The sequence below is a fragment of the Oncorhynchus masou genome, chromosome 15, assembly GCF_036934945.1.
Source record: "Oncorhynchus masou masou isolate Uvic2021 chromosome 15, UVic_Omas_1.1, whole genome shotgun sequence".
NCBI classification, from domain to species: Eukaryota; Metazoa; Chordata; class Actinopteri; order Salmoniformes; family Salmonidae; genus Oncorhynchus; species Oncorhynchus masou.
The window spans coordinates 62,298,042-62,314,327 of record NC_088226.1 but is presented as its reverse complement, the minus strand read 5'-3'; the positions used below and the strand labels follow the sequence as shown (position 1 = coordinate 62,314,327).

Genomic DNA, 16,286 nt, shown 5'->3' with positions numbered 1-16,286 from the left:
TTGCAGTAGTCGAACCTAGACGTAACAAAAGCATGGATTAATTTGAATCATGGAAACTCCATGAATCATGGAATCTACCATTCCAGTGTTTAATTGCTATATTGTAATTACTTCGCCACCATGGCCTATTTATTGCCTTAACTCCCTTATCTTACCTCATTTGCACTCACTGTATATAGACTTTTTCTTTTCTTTTGTTCTACTGTATTATTGACTTTTGTTTATTCCATGTGTAACTCTGCTTTGTTGTATGTGTCAAATTGCTATGCTTTATCTTGGCCAGGTCACAGTTGCAAATGAGAACTTGTTCTCAACTAGTCTACCTGGTTAAATAAAGGTGAAAGAAAAAATAAATAAATACAGGACTTGTTTTACTGTGGATATAGATACTTTTGTACCTGTTTCTTCCAGCATCTTCACAAGGTCCTTTGCTGTTGTTCTGGGATTGACTTGCACTTTTCGCACCATAGTACGTTAATCTCTAGGAGACAGGATAGGGCTGCGTTCAGAGTATCCTGCCTTGGGAAGCTGTTAAGACACAGATTCCCTTTGCAACCACATACCTATGTGAGAGTGGATTCTCGGCCCTCACTAGCACAAAAAAAAGAAATACAGGCATAGACTGTGTGGAAAATTATTTTAGACTGAGACTCCAATACAACATTGCAGAGTTATGTGCATCGTTTCTAGCACACCATTCTCATTAAGCTGTGGTGAGTTATTCCGAATTTTATATGAACATATAAGGTTTTATATGTAAGATGGCTAAATAAAGAGCACAATGAATGATTATTATTTGTGCCTTGGTCCTATAAGAGCTCTTTGTCAATTCCAACGAGCCGGGTTGTGACACAAACTCACACTCATTCTTCTGTTTAATAAATGTATCGTAAAGTGTGTGTGTGGCAGGATGATTACAATGACGCCAAAAAAAAACATTTGATAGTGTGCTGACCCTGGTGCTAGAGGGGGTACAGCTGGAAGTTGAATGTTTGAAGGGGTACAGGACTGTAAAAAGTTTGGGAACCACTGCTCTACATATCACACTATTTCTTCTGTAGCCTTTATAGGGACAGATTTGAAGGTTTGCATCTGCTTAATTGCAGCAAGAAGAATATATATTACGTTTTTAATTGGATATCATTACAGTAGGCACTTTCAACCCAGGGCCGCCTCAGGGTGGAATGATGTCATGTCAAAACCATAGAATTACTATTTCTGTGTTCAATGCCTACTGATAGTTCTTAATTATCTTTGAATTTCACTGGCACCTGATGGGTTCTAAAAGCACATTCGTATCACTCTCAATGGAGTTCATCTGTGGGTGACCGATTGTTTTATGATGGGCTTCATGGCCCGAGGTAATGTGGCTGAAATGGATATAGTTCACTGGGAACTAGTAGTGACGTTCTATTGTCCATGTAGCTCTAGGGCTCCATCGGGTGGTGTATCAGTGAAATGTGTTATGAACGCTATGGAGCCCCTGTGGGGTGCATGCAGGTTTTGGTTTCTAATCTATTACTTGATCATGTTTGACTATTAGGCTAATGATGTTAGTGGCCAGGCTTGTTGTTCTTGGAATTTTGGTAACAAAATTCTCCAACTTCTGCTTTGGCCACGAATACAAATATAGCACAGGGTCAACAACATTATTTACGTATGAGTTAACAGAACATGAACTATTGCAAGTTGGATTTTCACTGGGCAGTTCCTTTCAAAGCTTGTTCACTGCAATTCTACACATTTTATCAGGGTGGGGAGAACATTTGACTGTTTTCAACCTTGTGTCCTGCAGTTCTACACATTATGCCATCGCTATTTTGTGTTCTAATGCTTTCTGAGTGACTCAAACATAATAAAATCAATGGGAATTTTAGATTCTCCCCGACTGTAGTTTTTATTTGGCCGTTGTTAGTTCTCAAAGATCTTGTTAAAAAGCTCCATTATCTTGTGTACATACTGTACTTTATATCTGATTTTAAGTTTACACTGAAAACGTTTTACCATTTAAAAATAAAATGGCATCAAAATAAAATGCCCGCTGCTAAATGAATAGAGGGGAAACACTGCATCTGTAATAAACAGATAAAACATTGGTTGAAACAGCCAAGAACCTAATTACCGGATGCATTCTTTTGATTTATGTAATTGTGAGAGTTTGATTTGCTATACAGGACTTAATCAGGCGGGCACTGCCGACGGCAGGTAATATGCACAGAATATATCAAACATTAGAAACACCTTGCTAATATTGAGATATTGAGTTTCCCACCCCACCTTTGCCCTCAGAACAGTCTCACTTCGTTGGGGCATGGACTCTACAAGGTGCCGAAAGCGTTCCGCAGGGATTCTGGCCAATGTTGACTCAAATGCTTCCCACAGTTGTGTCAAGTTGGCTGGAAGTTCTTTTGTTGGTGGACCATTCTTGATACACACAGGAAACTGTTGAGCGTGAAAAACCCAGCAGCTCAAACCGGTGTGCCTGGCACCTACTACCATACTCCATTCAAAGGCACTTTCATTTTTTGTCCTGCCCATTCACTGTCTGAATGGCATACATACACAATCCATGTCTCAATTGTCTTAAGGCTTAAAACTCCTTTAACCCGTCTCCTCCGTTTCTTCTACGCTGACTGAAGTGGATTTAACAAGGGACGTCAATAGAGGAATCATAGCTTTCACCTGGCCCGTCTATGTATTGGAAAGTGCAGGCGTTCTTAATGTTTTGTGTACTCAGTGTATAGCCCAATGGCTCCTAAGTCAAGGGCACACTGATCAAAATGATTAACAAGATGAATAAGACTCGTGCCTGGAGTGATGTTGATGTGTGCTGTAATGCGGTTGGCAGGGACTTTTTGATGTCAGCTTTAGTCTGATTTCCGTAATCTTGGTTTTGTACCGTATGCATCATCCATGCCGTGAGGAACCAGTGTTTGCTTGGGGAAAATCCACCCACATCAACACCTGCTCTCTAACTTCATCCCTTTGTGTGAGCAGAGCGCAACAGAAGCATTTAATGTAGAGATAAGTGTTATCATTGTACCAGGCATTTTATAGAGCATTAAGGCATTTGCATGTTTTTGATTATTTTTGTCCCTGCGACTTTGAGGTCCATCGTTCCCCTGGGGGTCATTCTGGGTCAGAGCTCCTACAGCTCTTTCGGGGCAAGGGTCAAGTCGGCCAGTCTATGTCCTAAGACTGCGAGGTTCTCCCTATATCTTAGCTATAGCTTTGTGTCTGGACCATTCCTTACAGGCCCTCTTTGCTGGGGTCTGGGGGGCACTGAGGTAATACAAGTGTGCCCGTAAGAATGTCTATGATTCCCTGGCTCCCTAAGCCTGAACCCATTTTGCCTCCCAAGGCCTCTTTGGGTTCCTCTTCTGTGCTTCCTACTGAAGTCAGCCAGAGTTTCACTTTCCCCTGTCTCAGTACACCCAATCACTTTGGACATTGGCTCTCTCCTAGCCTTTCTAATGGCTATTTTATCGTCTGCGCTAGGGAACCAGTGGTCCTTTACGGCCACATAATTGCTTAGGTTCCACTGGTCACAGCTGAGTCTTTCCCATTTTGGTGGGAAGATTTGGCAACTCAGTAGTGATCTAGCACTCCCGTACATGAACCAAAGGCTAGGGTTTAGCATGGTGAGGTCTTCCTGAGACCAATGGGCTTCCAGGTCTTTGACTACCAGAGCCTCGTCCCACTGCCCGGTCAGCGTACCATTTCCTATGTCCCCAGCCACCCTCTGGTGGTTAAGGGTCAAGGTTCGGTATCCCGGCTTTCTCCATGCCTTTCTGGGCCATGAGTCACTTTTCCAGAGATTCAGGTTGGGTCTGTTGGGACTCAATTTCCTGATCCATCTGTCTAAGGGACACAGGGGAGACCCCTTCGGTGTTTCACCACAATGTCATGCTAATCACATTAGCGCACGTTAGCTCTACCGTCTCGCGGGGGGGGGCACTGATCCCGTAGAGGAATAACTAATTAGTCAATTATCAATGATGTCATTAGAGCAAATAACACCAATGAGTGTTGCCTAACGCCCATTAGTCCTGGTTAACTTCCGAGTGAGATATAAAAATTCACCAAACATGCTTCAATTGGTTATTAACAACCCTTATTCCAAGGCAATCGGTCTGCAGTTGGCTTAGACTGGCACTTTTACAGTAATGTTGATGAATGTGCACTGTCCCTGTAAAATTAAACTTAATGCTACTTTACTTTATGTAGCTATTATCACACACTCTAATTGTATTTATCCAGGACTGCTCAAACCTAAATTGGAGTCAATTGTTTATTTTCTGTTATGTTCTTCTGTTTATTTTTATATTGAATGACACATCATATTTTGCTATAGCCTAAATAGTTTTCGTTGTTGCTACCATTTTCCCCAGGGGGTGCCAATGAGCTGTGTGTAAAAGCTACGGTGATTACATGTATTATACTTGTCTGGGTATAACATGATAGACCCAGGTACTTAGATAACAAAAGTAACTGTCCAGTGAAATCTCACTATTTGTTTTATATATTTTTTTGTAACCTTTTTTTTCTCCCCAATTTCATGGTATCCAATTTGGTCGTTACAGTCTTGTCTTGTCCCATCGCTGAAACTCCCGTACGGACTCGGGAGAGGTGACGGTCACAACCTAGCCAAGCCGCACAGCTTCTTGACACAATGCCCACTTAACCCGGAAGCCAGCCACACCAATGTGTTAGAGGAAACACTGTGCACCTGGCGACCGTGTCAGCGTGCACTGCGCCCGGCCCACCACAGGAGTCGCTAGTGCGTGATGGAACAAGAACATCCCTGCCGGCCAAACCCTCCCCTAAGCCGGACAACGCTGGGCCAATTGCGTGCTGCACCATGGGTTTCTCGGTCGCGGCCGACTGCGACAGAGCCTGGACTCAAAGCAGGACCTCTAGTGGCACTGCGATGCAGTGCCTTAGACCACTGCGCCACTCGGGAGGTGAAATCTCACTTTCAAAAGTTAATATCCTAAACTACACATCCCGGATCCGGGAGAATTGTCATCAACTACACTAATTAGCATAGCGCAACAATCCAAAACAATTACTAGAAAATATTCATATTCATAAAATCACAAGTGAAATATAGTGAAACACAGCTTAGCCTTTTGTTAATCACTCTGTCATCTCAGATTTTGAAATGATGCTTTACAGCCAAAGCAAGACAAGCGTAAGTTTATCGATAGCCTAGCGTCACGAAAATCAGAAAAGCAATCAAATTAACCGTTTACCTTTGATGATCTTCGGATGTTTTCACTGACGAGACTCCCAGTTAGACAGCAAATGTTCCTTTTGTTCCATAAAGATTATTTTTATACCCCAAATACCTCCTTTTGTTGGTCACATTATGTCGAGAAATCCACCGGAAATAGCGGTCACGACAACAGCAAAAAAAAATCCAAATTATGTCCATAATATCGACAGAAACATGGCAAACGTTTTTTAAATCCTCAAGGTGTTTTTCAAATATCTATTAGATAATATATCAACCGGGACAATTGGCTTTTCAGTAGGAGCGAGAGGAAAAATGACTACCTCTGTCTTTTACACAAGAATCACTGAGAGCCCTCAGCTGGCCACTTACGCAATGTAGTCGTTTACGTTCATTCTTCAACATAAAGGTGTGGAACTATGTCAAAATGCTGTAGACACCTTCAGGAATACGTAGAAAAATATCGTTGATATCCCTTTCAATGGCCAATAGGGGTGCATAGGAACACAACGGTTTCAAAATAAGAGGCACTTCCTGATTGGATTTTCCTCAGGGTTTCGCCTGCAATATCAATTCTGTTATACTCACAGGCAATATTTTGACAGTTTTGGAAACTTTGGAGTGTTTTCTATCCTAAGCTGTCAATTATATGCATATTCTAGCATCTGGTCCTGAGAAATAGGCGGTTTACTTTGGGAACGTTATTTTTCCAAAAATAAAAATAGTGCCCCCTAATTGCAAATTAACTCATTCCCACATAATTTTGTTGACTTATCCTATACTCATGTTTGTGGCCAAAGCATAAATTAGAGGAAAAAAACACATCAAAAACCTCACCTCATTTGTATCTCAAACAGACTTTTTTTGTTTTATTTTATTTAACTTTTATTGAATTAGGCCACTTACGTTAAGAACAAATTCTTATTTACAATGAGGGCCTCCCAAAATGCAAAATGCCTCCTGCGGGGACAGGGGGATTTTTTTTAAAGTATATATATATATATATATATATATATATATATACACTGCTCAAAAAAATAAAGGGAACACTTAAACAACACAATGTAACTCCAAGTCAATCACACTTCTGTGAAATCAAACTGTCCACTTTGGAAGCAACACTGATTGACAGTACATTTCACATGCTGTTGTGCAAATGGAACACACCATGGTATCAACACACGATACATGGTATAAACATTATTGGGCATAGACTACACGAAGGGCAAGAAGATAGAAACATCAATACATCATCCAAAGCAGCCACAACTAATGCTTGCTATTTTCTCACAGAGTATGATGTCATACTCCCGAGGAGGATGATCTGGCCAATCAGCGGATTACTAGCATAAATATTTTTATCAACTGCATATGGCCACACCATTCTGTTATTGGGGTACCCCCAAACTATTCCAACACAAAAAAGATGAACATAATTAATTACTGTTTTTTTTTTAAGGAAACTATTTCACTCATATTGTAATTAATTCTAGGATATATTTCCTAGAAATCTGGAAACCCGGACAGTTACTTTAACTCCTGTCCACTGAATGTGGCGGTAAAATGGTAAATTAATCAATAGCCTATAGACTAGTATGCTGGTGTGTTTGGAATTGCTGAAAGCATGGACCCCAAAAGTGTTTCACAAAAAGACAATGAGTGCTTGCGTCCATGAACCGAGCGCCTCACACGTTGTGGTCCTGCAGTCCAGGCCATATCCATTGATGTGTACAGTAGTCCTTGTACAACATGCCACCACGCTGAACCAAAACGTCTAGTTGCAGTGAATCATGTTGTTGGAAAGTTGCACAAAAAATGCCCTCTCGGTTCTCAACAGAGATAAACCTCCAGTAAAACAAGAAACATTTTGTAGGCTACTTCAGTATTTCAAGGAGAAACATTGTCTGACATGGTTGAGTGATGCTGGCTGATTTAGTTGAACAGATCCGGTTTAGCCGCCAGGGGAGCCCGTCTCTTCTCTCCGTGAGGCTCACGTGTGCAGCTCCAGACGGAGCTTGGCACATTCCCAACAATACGCACTCCCCTCCGACTCTGGGCGCCCGGATTGTGGGTACCAGTAATAACCGCCCAGGGCGCTTTTCGGACATAGAAGCAAATGCTTTTGAATAGGAAATGCAATCTTGTGTCCATTTAACCTTTTTACAATCTGTTATATATTCAGAGGCACAGACGAAATTCAAACATACCGTACTTCACATGGTGAGAAAACAACCGTTGTTGAACTTTACTTTGTCGCATTTCGGAGACGCACCTGTCAATTGCCAAGTGCACTTTATTTAATTCGAAGTGGTGTTGACAACTATGGAATGAAGGTTTGGCTTTATTTCTGTCGTCTCTCCGATGTGGTAATCATCCATGGATAAATACATTTGGAATAGAATATACTATTGTTGCCTGTTTTAGAATAAACAATGCTGGTACTACTCTTAAGATTACTGTGTTTCTCACTTTGGAGCGAGAATGTGTTCTCGCAAATACACGGGGAGAAGACAAATATGATTCCTAGACATTATGAAACCGCCGTCACTATCGGGAATCTACACAAAACCAATAGTGATAGTCAGAGATGGCACTCGGCGTATGGCAGAGTTATCAACGAAATTGACAATAAAAGGGTGCGTACTCCAAGTTCATCCTCCAGGGATGTGGTTAGGACATGGATGGATAACATAAATGTGACTTCATTCAATACGAAAAGGGGTATGAATGAAATAACAATGCGCAAAAGCAATTCGTCAAATGGAACAGAACCCATTTGGTTACCCGAGGAAGGCGAGTCAAAAAGGCTGATGGAAGAAAAGTTGGACACGGAGAAACATGCAGCCATGGAAACACGAGATGGTGTATACATTAATTTAAAGCCCTCCACGAGACATAAGCGAGGAGGACACCACCGTGGCGAGCACAATCGGATCTGCATACACAAAAGAGCAAGTGTCGACCGTCGGAGAAGAAATGCGAAGGATGGCAGTAAAAAAGGGAAGTTAATAAGCGAGACAACCTTGCTGTCAGATGCGTCTTTGGACACACCGCTGGCCACGTGGGAACCGCTGCCGAAACCTATGGCCCAGAACCAGTCAACAGACATGCCATTTCATGCCACTGATTATGAACAGTTCACTTTGCCAGACCTCCAGGACTATACCCCACTGATTCCTCTCAATCCTCAAACTAGGAGAAAAGATGTAAAAAACCCATTTTACCCCGTAACAGCAGAATCATATGGGGCATATGCCATCATGATCATTTCGGTCATCATTTTCACTGTTGGATTAATTGGGAATATAGCAATCATGTGCATTGTGTGCCACAACTACTACATGAGAAGTATTTCAAATTCTCTTCTAGCCAATCTCGCCCTATGGGATTTTGTTGTCATCTTTTTTTGCCTGCCCCTGGTGATCTTCCATGAACTGACCAAGAATTGGCTGTTGGGGGAGTTCTCCTGTAAAATCATCCCCTATATTGAGGTAATAATGTCCACTAGCTATTGTGTTACTTGATTGAATGTTATGATTGGGTGATGAAGTTGGTGTTCAAAGTCTGCTGTCATAACCATCTCTTCCTTGTGAAATCTGTCACATATTGTGAGCTAAAAAAGTGTTGGGGCAGTGACAATTTGTTGTTGTTGTTTTTGCTCTGTACTCCAGCACTTTGGATTTGAAATGATACAATGACTATGAAGTTCAGACTGTCATCTTTAATTTGAGGGTATTTTCATCCATATCGGGTGAACCATTTAAAAATTACATAACTTTTTGTACTTAATCCTCCAATTTTAGGGGACCAAAAGTATTGTGACAAATGAAATCATGTATATTAAAGTAGTAAAATGCATTTGGTCCCATATTCCTACCACACAATGAATACATCAAGCTTGTGACTACACATTTATTGGACGCATTGGCTGTTTGTTTTGGTTGTCTTTCAGATTAGTTTGTTTCCAATAGATGTGAATGGAGTCACATTTATTATAAATAAGAATATAATGTTTCTAAACACTTCTACATGAATGTGGATGCTACCATGATTATGGATAGTCCTGAATGAATAATGATGAATGAGAAAGTTAGACGCACAAATATCATACCCTCAAGCGATGCTAACCTCTCACTATTACAATAACAGGGGAGGTTAGCATTTTTGTGGGGGTGTGATATTTGTGTGTCTAACTTTCTCACTCATCAACAACAACAAAAATGTGTCCCGTCCCAATACTTTTGATGCTCACTTTATGTCAATTCTTACACCGTACAATGTTCTGTGCTTCAAGTGTTTGCAGTATTTGGAGGATCCTATACTAGGTCAAGATTTTTATTTCTCCCGAATGTCACCTCAACCTGTTGTTCCAAACCTTTAGGTGAGGTGTCACTATTCTAGCTACAGAGGTAAAAGCCCCTAGGCGACCTATGCTATGTTAGGGATACGGTTACAGTCCTACTTTCCCTAATAAGGCATTAGTCTGAAACTCACTAGGCCTCAATAATTACATCAGACCCACACCCGTTATTGCATCAACTTACCTGTCTGTTTCAGCTGTAAGGCAGCTCTTCTGTCAGCCATCTATTGTAAAAGATAGTCCTTTAAAATAACATGCTTTCCAGAGTTACAGAACGCTAACCATACAGTAAAGTCTATATTTTGTAGCCATAGTATTGCCAACTGAAGAGTTTGTATTAACACACTTGTACTACATACTGAATGTCATATACTGTATGTGATTTGAATGTTGCAGGACCAAATTCTGAAAAGAAAATCTATTATTGCCCCTGGGGTCTATTCAGACAGTGATCAGTTTGTACCCAGTTTACAGGCATCGTCAACACAGGTCCTTGAGAGAAACTGAGGTTTTTTTTCAGCCAACCACTAACGCACCTGTTTCAAATAATCAACCAATCATGGTCGTTAACCTAGACCAAAATGAGCTGAATCAGGTGTATTAGCGCTGGACTGGAACAAAAGCCTGCAAACCCACTATCTCTCCTGAACGGAGTTGGAGAAGGCTGAGCTCTGTTCCGCTTGCTGTGTAAATGCAGTAAATGGTGATTGGTGTGTTGGTGTAATCTGACACACCACACATCATAGAACTGAGCCTCATAAGAAAAAACTACAGATTAGCTGGTTATATCACATACTGTCTAAAAGGAAACCCACCAGACCCAGGTGCAGCTAGGGACAACACCCAAGAATCTAGATGATATGGAAAAGTCTAAACGAGATCCTTGTGATGTCCCAATGTCAAGGTAGGGACGGGGTAAGGGTAGGGGCGTCCCAAGGAATCCGGATAGCACTAACATAGATGTTATGCAGCCCAAGAACTTGGAACACCTTATACAGTCTGAGGTCACAGTGTAAAACCTATGCTGCTCAACAACTGAGCCTTCTTGGTGAAAGTAGTGTCAATGGAAATGAACAAAGATCTGAATTGATTGGATTAAGTATAATCAACACGTTGACAGACCCACCTTGCCCTCTGATAGTCTATGTGCAGTTTTTACTATTGCTTACACCTATCCCATCTTTTCAGATCTCCACAAGTCCAACATCCTAGGGCTGGGTGTACCTGTCTCTGTGCTTTATGGAGTCCAATCCTCCACTCTTTTGCAGACCTCTTTAGTTCAGCTCCAGCTTTTAGCAGTCTGTCTGTTCCCTCTGTTGTGGAAAAGTACTTAATGTAAGATAGATGACATAGTTTTGCTGTGGTTCACTATCATACTGTCGGTCCTGAGTGCCTTTCATGGGAAATGTGTGAAGTATTCACCCGGAAGAAACTCAATTCTGTTCATTAAGAAGGAAGCACACTCCTTTTGGAAGAGGAAATGATCTAGATAAAAAGCCTTCTCCAGGTGGCACAGTTCATCTGTCCGGGCACATAGACTGAGTGTACAAAACATTATGAACACCTGCTCTTTCCCTTTCATAGACTGACCAGGTGAAAGCTATGAACCCTTATTAATGTCACTTGTTAAATCCACTTCAATCAGTGTAGATGAAGGGGAGGAGACAGTTTAAAGAAGGATTTCTAAGCCTTGAGACAATTGAGGCATGGATTGTGTATGTGTGCCAATCAGAGGGTGAATGGGCAAGGTATGGTAGTAGGTGCCAGGTGCGCTGATTTGTGTCAAGAACTGCAACGTTGCTGGGTTTTTCACGCTAAACAGTTTCCTGTGTCTATCAAGAATGGTCCACCACCGAAGGACATCCAGCCAACTTGACACAAGTTAGGAAGTATTGAGTCAACATGGGCCAGCATCCCTGCGGAACGCTTTCGACACCTTGTAGAGTCCATGCCCCAACGAATTGAGGCTGTTCTGAGGGCAAACGGGGGGGGGGGATATTAGGAAGGTGTTCTTAATGTTTTGTACAGTCAGTATATAGGCATACACAATGACCCCAAGACAAATAAACAAACTCAAAACGACCCAGACAATCTGTATGAGTGATGCTGTATAAACTGCCAGCGCTAGTCTGTAAGCTGCTTAGTGGCAGGCAGTGATTGTCATTGTGTTTGTAAGTCCCATTCTATGCCAACATGACCTGTAGGCCATTTTAAAACCACAGTCCCAAACATAGCACTTTGAGTCTCTTTGAGTAGCCAGCCTCCGTGGTAAGAACATTAAATGGATAGCGGCAGACGCATCCTCGTTATGGTAAGCGACTCGCTAATCAAGCAATTAATGGAGCATGACTACACAAACAGTGGGGCAATTAATTCTAATGGCTCCTGTGGCAACTAAGTGCTCTGTCACATGACATTTTGTCATTATGGACACCAAGGTGAAAGGTTAGTTAGACAAGGCCTGCCCGCCACTGTTGACACAGCTCTAGAGGATAGCTGTCACGTTGACGATGATGGTATTTGCTGAGAGCGCTTTGTCTTGACAATACTCTCTCTCTCTCCCTCTCTCTTTTCTCTCGCTCTCCATCTCTCCCTCTCTCTTAATCTTTCCCTTACTCTTCTCTCTCCATCTCTCCCTATCTTCTCTCTCCATCTATTCCTTGCTCTTCTCTCTCTCTCCCTTCATATATTCTCTCTCTATCGCTCCCTCCCTCTTTTCTCTCTCTCACTCCCTCTCTCTTCTTGATTTCTCACAAGCTAGATAGGTCGTAGGAATGTAAGGGGTCTGCTACAAGGTAAGGGGACTTCTACAAAAATCATAGGCAATCCCAGGACATAGTGTCTATAATACTGTAATAAGCTCACATAGTTGCTGTCACAAACCACACAGTTGTCACCGACTAGTTGGATATTCATTTCCCACTAAACAAACCATTTCTGTACAGCATTCATATACATTTAAAAAAGTATCAGCTTTTTGCTTTGGCTGACCTTGTTTTTTTATTGACATTTGTCAGTAAAACTCATGAATGCAACTGTTTGTGGCCAATTTTAGCTGGCGCCTCTGGAGTGGTGGTGTGTTTTAACAGATTTGATCAAAGCTGTGATGAAATTACTGGCTACGTATGTACAATTACTCAGCAGTACATTTCCAACTTAAGCTGACCGAGCATATAGAAGGAAAGATACTAGAGACAAAGCATTCCTTGTGTGTCATGACACATAGCAAGGATATTTGGTGGTGTCCACACGTTGTTGTGATAAACATGTTTTCTCATACCCCCCTCCAGGCACAGACAAGTTCATTTTAAACCTGTTCATATCAACGAATCCCAATAAATAGAACCCCCTGAGGGAGTCACAAGACCTAGCATATAAATCAAACTCTTTCCACAATCTCTCTCGCTCTCTCTGTGTCATGGGCTCCCTTGCACATGGTATACTGTGCACCTTATTATGTTATACAGTCATCAATATTATAATTTGATATAATTAGAAAGTCTAAAGTTCCACTGTTTGGCGCCCAAATGTAGTCTTCCCATTCTTTAAAGTATCACACATAACTCATTACTCATGGCTACTTTCAAGCATCTCAGTATGGACATTGAGAACTCGTGTGCAGTAAGTAACATAGCTGTCCCGCTCTAAACCTGTTGACATCCAGTATGTACCATTGTCACATGAAAATTGTTCTAAACTGTGTTTTGAACACGCATAGTGTACAGTGGACACATTCATTCTGTCTTTTCAGAGAACAAGATGACTCTGGGGCCTTGGTATATCATCCAGACTTTCCAAGGTGCATTGCAATTAGGATTAGTCTCCTCTATTGTGTGTTAAGCCTAGGGCCTGGATACAGTCTATACTTGTTTCCATCAAAGTTCTGTCAAAGTTCTTCATTTTTAATGTTAATGTGCAGTAATAACACATCAACTGCATACAGTAGTGTCTGACTTCCTCCTCTCTTTTCTTTGTCCTTCCAGGTCTCTTCCCTCGGGGTCACCACCTTCACCCTGTGTGCTTTGTGCATTGACCGCCTTCGCGCCGCCACCAACGCCCAGATGTATTACGAGATGATTGAAAACTGCGCCTCCACGGCCGCCAAGCTGGCCGTTATCTGGATCGGGGCTCTCCTATTGGCCCTGCCAGAGCTCCTGATCCACCAGCTGGTCACTGAAGATGGCGAGCCTCCGGATGTGATGCCCTGCCAGCGCTGTGTGGTTCGTATCTCCACCGACCTCCCCGACACGCTCTATGTGCTGGGCCTGACCTACGACGGAGCCCGCCTCTGGTGGTATTTTGGCTGCTACTTCTGCCTGCCAACGCTGTTCACCATCGGCAGCTCCCTGGTAACTGCCCGTAAAATCCAGCAGGCCGAGCGGGCCTGTGTGCGTGGCAACAAGAAGCAGCTCCAGCTGGAGAACCAGATGAACTGCACGGTTGTGGCGTTGGCCATCCTCTACGGCTTCTGCATTATCCCTGAGAACATCTGCAACATCGTCACTGTCTACATGGCAGCGGGTGTGCCCAGACGGACCCTGGACATTCTCCACCTGGTCAGCCAGCTGCTGTTGTTCTGTAAGTCAGCGGTGACACCCGTCCTGCTGTTTTGCCTGTACCAGCCCTTCAGCCGGGCCTTCCTGGACTGCTGCTGCTGCTGCTGTAACGAGTGCGGCCCTCCCAGGTCTTCCACCACCGCCACCACCAGCGAGGAGAACGAGCACGAGTGCACCACCACCGACCTGGAGCTGTCGCCCTTCAGCACCATCCACAGGGAGGCATCCTCCTCCTACACCACTGTGGGGACCCACTGCTGAGAGGTCAAAGGTCATGACCTCCTTCAGAAAGTTACAACGGCCATGTGAAGAGTTCAAGAGGTCGGACTTTAAACCAATTGGACCGGTTTCCCCACACCCAGGTTAAGGTTACTGCTGGAATAAAAGGCATGCTCAATGGACAATCTCCAGTGAGAGTGCTTGTAAATCAGAGAATAGGCTTAATCTGAGTCTGGGAGACCGGCCCTTAATAGTTATGATCAGTTCATGTTTTAATCCTGTCAATTGAGGAATTGAATTGAAAATGCGGATAAAGGGCACATCCCATTTTAAATCCATGTCCACTTGACTTTGAATTAAATTGACGTAAACTCTGGTGGACATGTGTCTTGGTCTACTTGAGGGTAGAGTTCTGTATACGTACTATACTGTCTGTCTACGCTTTGTTTACAGCAGTGGTCACCAACAGTGGTTGATCTCCAAGGCATTCCTAGTCACCAAACATTTCTGTAAAAAAAAAACAATAAAGCCTTGCGTTCCTATTTTGTTATTTGTTGTGCGCTGTTGGCGGTAGTTGCACTTTACTTTTGATTTCTTTTAGGTTGTAAGATGTAGATGCACTTGATTCAGCAGCCCTAGCGCCAGGAAGGCAAAGTCTTCCCATTTTGAATAACGTTTTTTAAATAGAATTTCCAAATGGTCTGAGAAGAAAAACATTGTCAGGGAAATTCAAGCATTGATCATGTATTGGGCCTATAGCCTTACTGCACAAACCTTGTTGTTACAGAGCTGTAATTGGTTACGTTTTCTAAGTCATGTTTAAAAAAATCTGAGCAGTAGATCTCAGCTTCCATTTTGACTCAAAGTGATCTTCACTCAAAGGTTGGTGGCCACTTGTTTACAGAAACCATACGGAAAGGAATACATATGTATAGTTCAATTCAATTTATAGCAAATTCATTATAAACTCACCAGTGTTTTCTCTTTTTAATTATTATATTATTTTTTGGGGTGGGTCATAATGTTCTTTTTCTGCTTCCACAGAGAGTCTGTGTCAAATGGAAAGTAATATATTGAAAATGGCTGATCGTACTGTATTGTGTTTAGCTTATAATGGTGATTCTTGTGAATCAGGTCAAAGTTATGCCTAGCTCCCTTGCTATGTAAGTATATTATGCACTCTGTATTTGATAGCAGAAAACTGTACGATACACTTCAGTCAGTCAGTAAAGTTACTGGAGTGGTCTTTTTTGTTGTTGTTGCTCACTTTAATAAAAAAAGAACACAGAATTTGATTGAATGTTTCTTTGACCCTCAAAATGTCAATATCTTCATATATGGAATAAACAATCCACTTACTATTTAGGGACTAACATACCTTCTTCCAAAAATGTTAACTATGGATAATAAATCTACCTCATCATTTTGTCTTGGGAACTAAACATATGTGATAATATTCTCCAGATGGAGAAGAGGAGTGTGCTTTCCTGAGAATGGCCAGTTAGCTCTCAGAGGGGGAGTTTCTCATCTGGCCATTGTGACATCACTACCCACTCCCCAGAGTACACAGTAACCCTTGTTTCACTACCCGTCGCCACGGCAACCTCAGGAATCTGCTTCTCAGCTGTCTCCATGACGTCATGGTCGGCCGAGTGGCAGGGAGTTAGATCAGATGGTAGGGTGGGTAGAGAAGAAGGGTTCATAGTATTGGACTTAACTAGGGTATGGTGCGAATCATGCATTTCCATGGAGATGGTCGGTTGTTGGCTCTCAGGAGTTCATTTCAGACGTGAGCCTTGCTAACTGCTAACCATGTTTCTGGTTGGTTCAGTTCAGCCTTCCTTCAATGTTCTGTATAGTCGTCCAGTTTTCTAGACAGTCTAAGAACATTTCTATTGAAAACGGTGTCCTTAAA

General features: G+C 42.3%; 1 protein-coding gene across 1 annotated transcript; it reads left to right on the top strand.

Moving 5' to 3' along the window:
* The first annotated feature begins 7,301 nt into the window (after nt 1–7,301).
* On the top strand, nt 7,302–15,661 carry LOC135555155 (prosaposin receptor GPR37-like). Its single transcript, XM_064987502.1, has 2 exons — nt 7,302–8,727; nt 13,580–15,661. The coding sequence occupies exons 1-2, from the start codon at nt 7,669–7,671 to the stop codon at nt 14,411–14,413; spliced, it is 1,893 nt and encodes a 630-aa protein (XP_064843574.1). The 5' UTR covers nt 7,302–7,668; the 3' UTR covers nt 14,414–15,661.
* The last annotated feature ends 625 nt before the right edge of the window (nt 15,662–16,286 follow it).

Excerpts from the sequence above, each read along its gene's own strand:
- LOC135555155 (XM_064987502.1), top strand. The coding sequence starts at position 7,669 with ATGCTGGTACTACTCTTAAGATTACTGTGTTTCTCACTTTGGAGCGAG. Across the intron at positions 8,728-13,579 it reads AAATCATCCCCTATATTGAG|GTCTCTTCCCTCGGGGTCAC; the intron begins GTAATAATGTCC and ends TTGTCCTTCCAG.